Source organism: Aotus nancymaae, unplaced genomic scaffold (genome assembly GCF_030222135.1).
Source record: "Aotus nancymaae isolate 86718 unplaced genomic scaffold, 86718_ANA_hifiasm-v0.15.2.pri h1tg000022l_1, whole genome shotgun sequence".
In the NCBI taxonomy this organism is placed as follows: Eukaryota; Metazoa; Chordata; class Mammalia; order Primates; family Aotidae; genus Aotus; species Aotus nancymaae.
Window position 1 is genome coordinate 48,499,539 of NW_026988435.1, and position 10,992 is coordinate 48,510,530.

The window sequence follows — 10,992 nt, forward strand, 5'->3', positions numbered from 1 at the left end:
TGGGTGGGTGTGTGGATGGGTGGATGGATGGATGGGTGGGTGGATGGGTTAGTGGGTGGGTGGATGGATGGATGGATGGGTGAGTGGATGGTGGGTGGACGGATGGATAGCTGAAGGGATGAGTGGGTGGGTGGATGAATGGATGGGTGGATGGGTTAGTGGGTGAGTGGGTGGATGGGTTAGTGGGTGGGTGGATGGGTTAGTGGGTGGGTGGACAAAGATGTATAGGTGAATGAATGGGTGGGTGGGTGGATGGGTGGATGGGTGAGTGGGTGGATAGATGGGTGGGTGAGTAGGTGGGTGGGTGGGTGGATAGATGGGTGCATGGGTTAGTGGGTTAGTGGGTGGGTGGATGGATAGATGGATGGATGGGTGGGTGGATGGGTTAGTGGGTGGGTGGGTGGAATAACCATGGATTGGAATGACCTATTTTGGCTGCTATTTCTGGGACACCCAGCTCTGCCAGGCCCCTACCCCTCTGGTGGGCCAGGCTGTGACGGTTGCCACTCATGGCCTTCCCAGCTCTGGTGCCAGCACAGGGAAGGTGGGGGCACAGCCTCGCCTCACTCCCTGCACCTGTCAGGCCCCCCAAGGCAGGACCTGTGGTTGGGGCCTGCTGTGTGCAGAGACCGTCCCTGTGGCCACTGAAGCCACCTGCCCTTGTTCTTTCTCAGGCGGATCCTGGTCCCCCTGGTGAGCCAGGCGTCCGGGGGCCGAGAGGAGTCCCAGGACCCGAGGTAGGCGAGTGACCAGTCCCCATGCCCTCCAGACCTCAGCCCCCCAGCCTGCCAAGCCAACGCACACCCAAGCCTCGTGGTTCTGCCCACGGTGGACAGTGGGCGATGGCCTGTAAGCGACTCGGCGGCCCAGCTTGGGACCCGGCATCTCAGCCTCATCCTTTCTTCCCCAGGGTGAGCCCGGCCCTCCTGGAGACCCCGGCCTCACGGTAGGTGTCACATGGGACAGGACTGTTGTCCTCCCTGCAAACCTAGAGACTGAGAGCAGCAGGGACAAGGGGAGGTCAGCAGAGGGAGGCCACAGGGGGAGGCCACAGGGGGAGGTCAGCAGAGGGAGGCCACAGGGGGAGGCCACAGGGGGAGGTCACAGGGGGAGGCCACAGGGAGAGGTCACGGGGAGGTCGGCAGGGGGAGGTCACAGGGGGAGGTCGGCAGAGGGAGGTCACAGGGGGAGGTCACAGAGGGAGGCCACAGGGGGAGGCCACAGGGGGAGGTCACAGGGGGAGGCCATGGGGGAGGTCACAGGGGGAGGTCGGCAGGGGGAGGTCACAGGGGGAGGTCAGCAGAGGGAGGCCGGGGGAGGCCACAGGGGGAGGTCACAGGGGGAGGCCACGGGGGAGGTCGGCAGGGGGAGGTCGGCAGAGGGAGGTCACATGGGGAGGCCAGAGGGAGAGGTCGGCAGGGGGAGGCCACGGGGAGGTCACAGGGGGAGGTCGGCAGAGGGAGGTCACGGGGAGGCCAGAGGGAGAGGTCGGCAGGGGGAGGCCACAGGGGGAGGTCACAGGGGGAGGTCACGGGGAGGTCAGCAGGGGGAGGTCACAGGGGGAGGTCGGCAGGGGGAGGTCAACAGAGGGAGGTCGGCAGGGGGAGGTCGGCAGGGGGAGGTCAACAGAGGGAGGTCGGCAGGGGGAGGTCGGCAGGGGAGGTCACAGGGGGAGGTCAACAGAGGGAGGTCACAGGGGGAGGTCACAGGGGGAGGTCGGCAGGGGGAGGCCGGCAGGGGGAGGTCAGGAGGGGGAGGTCAGCAGGGGGAGGTCAGAGGGCAAGGATGGTGGGAGAGGAGAGTGGCAGTGAGGTTGGCAGGGGGACAGGACCTCCCTGCCTCCCCGCTTGGCTGCCTCCACGCATGGGCCGGAGTGTCCTGGGGCCCCCGGGCCAGCACCTTGCTGTGGAAACTCCTCTGGGCCCCGGGGGACTGCCCTGCCTGATGCCTGCATTGCAGGAGTGTGACGTCATGACCTACGTGAGAGAGACCTGCGGGTGCTGCGGTGAGGCACTGCCCACGGCGGGGTCGGGCCAGTACCGGGTGGAGGGCGGGAGCGCGGCAGGGCGGGGCGTCGCTGGGTCCTCCACGTGTGCCCGGTCCTGGGGTCCGAGGTCTCCCGGTGCGCACCGCTAACCCTGCCACTCCCCAGACTGTGAGAAGCGCTGTGGCGCCCTGGACGTGGTCTTCGTCATCGACAGCTCCGAGAGCATTGGGTACACCAACTTCACGCTGGAGAAGAACTTTGTCATCAACGTGGTCAACAGGCTGGGCGCCATCGCTAAGGACCCCAAGTCCGAGACGGGTCAGCGCGGCAGGGACGGGACATGGGAGGCGAGGGGCGGGGGAAGTCCGGACGCGTCCCTCCGATGAGGGCCTCTGCCCGGCCGGGACGCCCCAGACCCCGAGGCCGCAGGTGACGCCCTCCCGCGTGCGCCTTGCAGGGACGCGCGTGGGCGTGGTGCAGTACAGCCACGAGGGCACCTTCGAGGCCATCCAGCTGGACGACGAGCGCATCGACTCCCTGTCGAGCTTCAAGGAGGCCGTCAAGAACCTCGAGTGGATCGCGGGCGGCACCTGGACGCCCTCGGCCCTCAAGTTTGCCTACGACCGCCTCATCAAGGAGAGCCGGCGCCAGAAGACACGCGTGTTCGCGGTGGTCATCACGGACGGGCGCCACGACCCTCGGGACGACGACCTCAACCTGCGGGCGCTGTGCGACCGCGACGTCACGGTGACGGCCATCGGCATCGGGGACATGTTCCACGAGAAGCACGAGAGCGAGAATCTCTACTCCATCGCCTGCGACAAGCCGCAGCAGGTGCGCAACATGACGCTGTTCTCCGACCTGGTGGCCGAGAAGTTCATCGACGACATGGAGGACGTCCTCTGCCCGGGTGAGCGCGTGGGGGCAGGGCAGCCGGCCCGGAGCACGGGCCCCAGGACACCCTCACCCGAGGGACGAACGCGCGGCCCGGGGTACCGGGCTCCGGGTGGGAAGGGGTCGGTCTCTGGGGACCCTGAGCCTGTCTGGGCAGATCCGTGGGCGGCCACTGAGGGCCCGCTAGGGACTGACCCCGCCCCGGCCTCTCTCCTCTCTTCCAGACCCTCAGATCGTGTGCCCAGACCTTCCCTGCCAAACAGGTAACGCAGGGCACCCAGTCCCCACCCCAGACTAGCAGAGCGTCCCGGTGTCCTTCCTCCTCCAGGGCTGGGCCGGGGAGGGGCTGTGAAGGAACCGCTGCTGAGGCTGCTCCTCAATGAGACGCCCCCCGACCCCGCCCAGGGCACAGGGGAGGGAACACAGGTCGGCGTCATGAGGCCCGGCGCGGGGGCTGCTGGCCTGGCGCTGTGCTGGGCCTGTGACCGCTGGTCTCCGCCCACTGTGGGCCCTGCAGTCTTCCCCCAGCTGCCCCCCAGCTCCCATGAGCTGGCCATGCACATGGCACTGGGAGGAAGCCCTGGATTCAGTGAATGAAATAGCTGGTACAGAACCATCCTGTTCAGAACGGTGCAGAGGCACTGACACCCACCAGTGCCAGCCCGTCCTGCTCCCACCCTGCCCGGCCTCAGAGCTTCGGCCGCGGCTCTCATCTCTGGGGGTGGAGGCAGCTCGCTCTCGGGAGCCCTTGTCCTGGACGTGGTCCACGTGGGTGCGAAGCTGGACTGGGGGTGCCCGAGGCAGAGGTTCTGCCCGTGCCCAGGGCTTAGGGTGCCATCCAGGCTCTGCTGGCTGTGGCACTGACCCCACGGTAACTGCTTCACCGTAACTGGGCCCACAGGAGGTGCCCAGGGGCATGAGGAGCTGAGTCCCCCTCCACGAGCCATCCCCTCCCAGAGTGTAAGGTGGGGACGCCATGGAGACAGGGTGGGAGGGTCCAACCCGGAGGACCAGGGGGAGGAAATCTCTCAGGGTCTGCTGTGCGAAGTCAGCACTTCCTCGCACACGTGGGTCAGGGTGTGCATTCAGCCGTTTCGTGGGGAGCTCCTGGTGGGTGAGGAGGGCCATGGAGCATATTCACAGGCCCTGAGGCCACCCCAGGGGAGGAGCCGTGAACTTGGGGCCAGGGTTTGCCACACTGGAGGCTGCTCCTGGGTCTGGCTGCCCTTCAGCACGTGGCAGCCTCGGGCCCCACAACACATGGGCTGTGCCTCTGCTGGGGTGCAGGCATCCTCCCCAGGGCCTGCACCAGCACCAGGGCAGCTGGACCCTGAGGGCAGGAACCAGACCTTGGCCCCTCCACCCTCATTCCTGACGGGGCAGGGAAGCCTCAGGCCCCGTGATGGGCGACATGGCAACGTTCACTGTGGACTCTGCTCTCTGTTGGAGGCTTCTCTCCATTCCGGGTTCTATGAGTGGGCTCTGCTGGCTTCCCTGCATTCTGGGTTCTATCATGAGTGGGTGCTGAGGCTTCCCTCCACTCCAGGTTCTAGTGTGAGTGGGCGCTGGGAGCTTTTCCTCCACTCCAGGTTCTAGTGTGAGTGGGCGCTGGGAGCTTTTCCTCCTCTCCGGGTTCTAGTGTGAGTGGGCGCTGGGAGCTTTTCCTCCACTCCGGGTTCTAGTGTGAGTGGGCGCTGGGAGCTTTTCCTCCACTCCGGGTTCTGCCGTGAGTGGGTGCTGCCATCTTGGCAGGTCCTTGCTCTGCGTCTGTGGACGTCATGTTACCTTTCCTCTTTGGACTATCATTGCAGTTGGGAGTCAGCCATTGAGCTTTGTTGATTTTCAGATGTTGAGCCAACCTTGCATGCCTGGGATAACCCACCTGGGCATGGGGAGTAGCTCCGTTTACGCGTGTGGGCCTGATTTGCTGATGCCTTCCTGAGGGTTTGCGCTCATCAGTGACATCGGCCTGCACTTTCCTGTGATGTCTCTGGTTCAGGCCTCAGGGTGACCCAGGTCTCATAGGGTTCCATGGTGACTCCCCCAAAGACGGTGACCTGGGGTGAGCCAATTCTCCCTCCTGGGAGTGGGTCACTCAGGCCACCAGAGCGCCACAGGGAAAGCAGCCAGGAAGGACACAGGGGCCCTGAAGCTCTGGCCTCCTCTGAGGCCTCCAGGACATGACAGTGAGTTGGAGCAGCCCCCATCGAGCCCCTCCCCTCCCCCCGGCCTCCCCGACCCCTGCAGTACACCCAGAGCACATCCTCCGTGCAAACTATTTGCACTTTCAAAGTGAACTTGACCCTGTGGCTCCAGGAGCTACAGCAGGGTCAGCGTTAAATCGGCTCTCACCAGCGTGCAGGCCTGGCGTCCTCCTTGGCCCTCCTGGGCGCTGGATGGATGCTGCTGGCTGTGGGCTTTTCTCCAGACAGCCCCGGCCACCCCGAAGCCCAGCCCCCCCCGGGCCTGCACCCGCCTGTGGATGTCTCGGTTGCGTGGGGGCCGGACGGTGCTGGAGAAACAAGCCAGAGGCAGTGGAAGGCAGTCGAGGCAGAGCGCAGTCAGCCATAAGAGCTGCACGGGGCCGAGGCACAAGCTGAGCTCTGCCCGGTGGAGAGAAAAAGCAAAGGCGTTCCAGGGGCCCAGTCTGCTCAGGGGAGGAAAGTTCTGGAGTCGAGGACTCGCATCTCAGGGGCTGAGGAAGGGTTTCCCCCTGCAGGCTTCCCCGGGCGGGCTCCTGAAGGGTGGCCGGCCGGGGTCTTCCCGGCAGCAGGGCCTGGGGCGCCTCTCGGCACAGGTTTGAACGGAGCTGTTTTGAGCCGAAAGGTTTTCTTGGGGTCTGTGGTGTCCCCCAGAGGTGCCGCCACGTTGGCCGCCTCTCCTAGCTCCTGTCCCCCCGCCGCCCGCTCCCCGCCACCCCCCACTGCCCCCATGCCTCCTGCCAAGGCCGAGCCACACACCGCCCCACGCCCCGCTTGTGTCTCCGCCACCGCCTCGCCGACCCAGGTGCCAGCTCCTCTGTCTGGTGTCGCGGAGCGGGTCTTCCGGGAGCAGCTGCGGGCCACGCCCGCCCCCGGCCTTAAAGTCTTCTCTGGACGCTCCCTTGCAGATGCACCGTGGCCTGGCGGCGAGCCCCTGGTCACCTTCCTCCGCACGGAAGAGGGGCCGGACGCCACCTTCCCCAGGACCATCCCCCTGATCCAACAGTTGCTAAACGCCACGGAGTTCACACAGGACCCAGCCGCCTACTCCCAGCTGGTGGCCGTGCTGGTCTACACCGCAGAGCGGGCCAAGTTCGCCACCGGGGTTGAGCGGCAGGACTGGATGGAGCTGTTTATTGACACCTTTAAGCTGGTGCACAGGGACATCGTGGGGGACCCCGAGACTGCGCTGGCCCTCTGCTGAAGCCCCGGCGGCCGCCCAGCCTGGCCGGCCCCTCCCTGCCGTCTAGCTTCCCAGGGCTGCCCCTGCAGGCTGGCTCTCAGCGGAGGGTCAGCAGGGCCGCGGTCCCTCCAGAGGCTCTGGGGCGCCTTCTGCCTCTTCCCGCCCTGGTGGCCGCCGTGTCCCTGGGCTGCGGCTTCATCTTCCTGCCTCCCTCCGTCTTCCTGTGGCCTCTCCACTTTTTATAAGAACACCAGTCACTGAATTTCAGGCCCCCAAGTCCAGGATGCGTCCTCGCAAGACCCTTAACTCGCTCCTGTCTGCAGAGTTCTTCTTTGTCCCTCAGGTCACCCTCACAGGCTCCAGGGCTTGGGCGTGGAAATCTCTGGGGCCTTTACTTAGTGACCCAGCTGGGCTGCGTGCGTCAGGGTGGGGCTGAGGAGGGGTGCAGCCTGAGTGCTGGGGATGTCTCCCCCTCTGGGTTCCAGTGGAGCCTCAGAAACAGGCCCCAGAGGCTGGAGAGCCTTACTGGGGTGTGGGCACCCATCCTGTGTACAGGGACTCGTGGGCACTCAGCCCACCTGGTGGTGGGTGAAGGCATTCGGGTTGGGCAGCAGATATTCCTAGGACCTGGCAGTCCTGGCGCCATGATATGTCTGGGCTGGCGTCACGCCCCCTGGGGCAAATGGCCACAGCTGCCTGCCAGCAGCTGCAGACCTGGGGTGCCTGCACCCTTTCAGCCCAGCCTTTGGGTTCCCAGAAGCACAGTTGGGAGAGTGTTCACCAGGCATGACGTCTGCTGTCCTCGGAGGCCTGAGCAGGGAACCCCAGGGGCCACGACGTGAGGGAGTGGCAGGGGTCACCATCCAAAGGGCGCGGCCCCCACGTCCAGCTCAGATCCTGACGTTCATCTAGGCTGGGATCCCACTGGGCAGGGCTGTGGCTGTTTCTCATGGCCAGGTTCTCGGCTCCACACCCCACAGGGTGGGCCAGGCCAGACTCCCACTGTGGGGATAAAGGATCCCCCCCAGAAGGAGAGCAGAGTCCACACACAACCCGACAGCCTCAGCCTCCCTGTGCCCAGCCAGCCCCCATGGCCTCCCATCTCTCTAGGCCCCACAGACACTGATGCCTGGAGAGAGACCCCCAAAACCAGCCGCCCCCCCCATGTCTGTCTCCGTGTGCGTAGTGACAGCTGTGAAAATGTTTATTAGTTTTGAGGAGGTTTGGGAAGCCCAGCGGTGCCTGAGAACTTTCTGGACATTTAAGCATGTTCCAAGGCTTGGGCCTCACTAGGGAGGCTGCCCTTCCTTTCACTGAATAAGCTGCGTCACTCGTAAGCTCACCAAGAACCCCGTGTGCCAGCCCATGCGTGCTCAGACGCGGTCCGCGTGTCTGGAGCGTTCTGTAAAGGCTGAAGTGCCCGTGAGGTCACGCTGCTGTGTTCAGAGGTTTGCTCACTGCCGGCAGGGCTTGGACTCTGTACCTCCAGGGCCCCCAGAAGCCGAGTTTCGGGCCAGGGTCCTCCGTGCGCATTCGTAGGGTCAGGACCTCGCTCCTGAGGGATTCCTGGGGGTCCGTGTACCAGCTGTGACCACGTCCGGGGGGTGGGCTGAGGAGCAGATGCCCTTGGGGAAACTGGCTCTGCCCCTCCCCTCCCCCATCCCAGGAGCTGAGGTGCTAGTGAGGCCGCAGGGCCGGCTCTATGCGTGTGGACTGTCCATGTCCCATCCTGTGGTCTCCGGCCCCATGTGACACCCACACAGGTGGTGCGCTGCCTGGGCTGTGGCTGTGGCCCACCCTCACACTGTCCAGGGTGCCCAGGGCTGGTAACCACCCAGGCAGGTGGCAGCCCCTCTCAGTAACAAGGAGTCCTAGGGCAGAGCCCGCCTGGGCTGCCCCTGTGCCCACTGCTGCCCACCATGGCCGGGACAGGGGCTTCTGGTCTTTCTGGGAGGGATGAGGCCCAGTCAGCTCTAGGGGTTCTGGGCAGCTCTGGGACCCAGCCAGTGGGCGGTCAGGCTGGGGGTGTGGAGGTCCTCCTGAAGTCCCTCCCACACCACACAGACAGTGGCCCTTTGGTGGGCAGCAAATTCTTGGGCCACGAGAAGATGCTTTGGGGCCCCTTCCCTCCCAAGAGGCCAGCCTGGGCAGAGATGGCACTCAGCAGGTGGACATGGCCTGGGGCCTGGGAGCACCCGCAGGGGAGGTGGTGGCTCTGAAGGGGCTGGGGCCGAGGACCCGCACCCAGGACTGCCCCACAGAGCCCGGCCGTCCACGGGGCCCATCGGGCGGGTGTGGGTGGAGGGGCGGGCGCAGGGCTGGCACCTGCCGGGTCCTGCCAGCTGCCCCGCCCAGCCCGCGCCCCGTCTCCCCGCAGAGCTGGCGGTGGCGCAGTGCACACAGCGGCCCGTGGACGTGGTGTTCCTGCTGGACGGCTCCGAGCGGCTGGGCGAGCAGAACTTCCACAAGGCCCGGCGCTTCGTGGAGGAGACCGCGCGGCGGCTGACGCTGGCGCGGAGGGAGGACGACCCCCTGAACGCGCGCGTGGCGCTGCTGCAGTTCGGGGGCCCCGGGGAGCAGCAGGTGGCCTTCCCGCTGAGCCACAACCTCACGGCCATCCACGAGGCGCTGGAGGCCACGCGCTACCTCAACTCCTTCTCGCACGTGGGCGCGGGGGTCGTGCACGCGGTCAACGCCATCGTGCGGGCGCGCGGCGGGGCGCGGAGGCACGCGGAGCTGTCGTTCGTGTTCCTCACGGACGGCGTCACGGGCAACGCCAGCCTGCAGGAGGCCGTGCACTCCATGCGCAAGCAGAACGTGGTGCCCACCGTGGTGGCCGTGGGCGGCGACGTGGACGCGGACGTGCTCACCACGCTCAGCCTGGGCGACCGCGCCGCCGTGTTCCGCGAGAAGGACTTCGACAGCCTGGCGCGGCCCGGCTTCTTCGACCGCTTCATCCGCTGGATCTGCTAGGCCCGCCCGGGCCGCCCCGCCCCCAGGTCCCCCGCCTAGCCCGGCCTCCCTCCACCCCCTGCAGCCCTCCCGAGGCTCCTGACCTGCCCGGCCCTCAACTCCGGAGCAAGCCCTGACCCAATAAAAACGCTTTGAGCCCACCGTGTGCCCACTCGCTGCATCTGTGCTCAGGAGGGACCCCAAAGCTGTCCTGCGCCCAGGAGGGGCCGCTCCAGCTGTCACTCGCCCACCAGGGTCCATGGCTCCCCCGGCCCAGCCCGGCCCTCCTGGGACATCCCCCGCAGGTGCTGGCTGACCCCACCTGTGCAGACCCGGCAGCCTTGATGGGCAAACTCTCTCCTTCCAGCCCCAGCCCCAGCCAGGGCCACCGTGCTCTGGGAGCATCACTGCGCAGGGAGGATCTTCTGTGGGAGGACGCATGATTGACGGCCAACAGAGAGACAGCAGGTTTCGGGCTTGTTTTGTGTGACCGTCTCAGTGACTTTTTTCTGTTCAGATCCCCAGGGTCCTTCGGGCTCAGCTCAGTGGCGCCTCGGTAAACCACAGGCTCCATGGGCAGGCACTGGCCTGGCAGGAGTGGCCTTGGCGGCCATTACAGGGCACCACAGACCGCAGCTTGGACAACTCCCGGCATCGGCCACAGCTCTGGAGGCGTCAGCCAGGCTGGGCTCCCTTTGGAGGCCTAGAGAAAGGCCTGCCCCAGCCTCTCCCCAGCGTCCCGGGGTTCCTGAGCTCCTGGCAGCCTTGCTGCAGCCTACCATGGCCCACTCCTGTGAGCGTCTCTGTGTCCAAGTCCCCTTTGGATAAGGACGCAAGTCACAACACTGGACCAGGGGTCAGCGTGCTCTAAGATGAGCTGATCCGAGACACGGAACCAGGGCTCAGCCTGCTCTAAGATGAGCTCACCCAAGTCACACGGGACCAGGGCTCAGCCTGCTCTAAGGTTAGCTCACCCGAGTCACACGGGACCAGGGCTCAGCCTGCTCTAAGGTGAGCTCACCCGAGTCACACGGGACCAGGGCTCAGCCTGCTCTAAGGTGAGCTCACCCGAGTCACACGGGACCAGGGCTCAGCCTGCTCTAAGGTGAGCTCACCCGAGTCACACGGGACCAGGGCTCAGCCTGCTCTAAGGTGAGCTCACCCGAGTCACACGGGACCAGGGCTCAGCCTGCTCTAAGGTGAGCTCACCCGAGTCACATGGGACCAGGGCTCAGCCTGCTCTTAGATGAGCTCCCCTTAGCTCACTACATCTGCAAGACCCCATTTCCAAACAAGGTCACAGCCAGAGGTCTGGAGGTAGGGTTAAGGTTAGGGGTTAACGTGAAACCTGGGGGATGCAGTTCACCCCAATACACCCCGAAACCCTGTTGTCCTTTGGGAAGACTCACTCTTTTCTCCATGCTCCACCTCTTCCTCATCTGACCACACATCCTGCAGCTCCAGGGAAGGACTTCGGCTATTTTCTCTTTCTCTCCTTCTTTCCCATCCCACAAAAAAGCGATGCAAATGCCAGGAAGAGACAGTCCGCCTGTGTCGCTCGACCCTGCGCCCTGAGCGCCAGCCCTCAAATCCCTGTGCTCCAGGTGAACACCCGGTTCCTGCAGGTGGAGGAGGCAGAGGCCCCTGCAGGTGCACAAGCTCCGCCTGCAGGAGGGCGCCCAGGGTCTCTGCAGGGAGAGGGCACTCCCCTCCGTGGTACCAGCTCCCGTGTGCGCCCAGGGCCTCTGCAGGGAAAGGGTACTACCCTCTGTAAT

General features: G+C 65.5%; 1 protein-coding gene across 2 annotated transcripts in view; it reads left to right on the forward strand.

Annotated features, from left to right (window-relative positions):
• The window catches only part of COL6A2 (collagen type VI alpha 2 chain), a 36,381-nt gene extending 27,143 nt beyond the window's left edge, over positions 1-9,238 (forward strand). Inside the window, exons 22-28 of one of the 2 annotated variants that reach the window (XM_064380263.1) lie at positions 675-737; positions 911-946; positions 1,960-2,005; positions 2,153-2,305; positions 2,445-2,897; positions 3,106-3,144; positions 8,643-9,238. In XM_064380263.1, coding sequence (XP_064236333.1) covers positions 675-737; positions 911-946; positions 1,960-2,005; positions 2,153-2,305; positions 2,445-2,897; positions 3,106-3,144; positions 8,643-9,238 — 1,386 coding nt within the window. Of the gene's footprint in view, positions 1-674; positions 738-910; positions 947-1,959; positions 2,006-2,152; positions 2,306-2,444; positions 2,898-3,105; positions 3,145-5,990; positions 6,577-8,642 lie in introns of those variants that run through there. The other variant, XM_064380264.1, reaches the window with a different exon arrangement.
• The last annotated feature ends 1,754 nt before the right edge of the window (positions 9,239-10,992 follow it).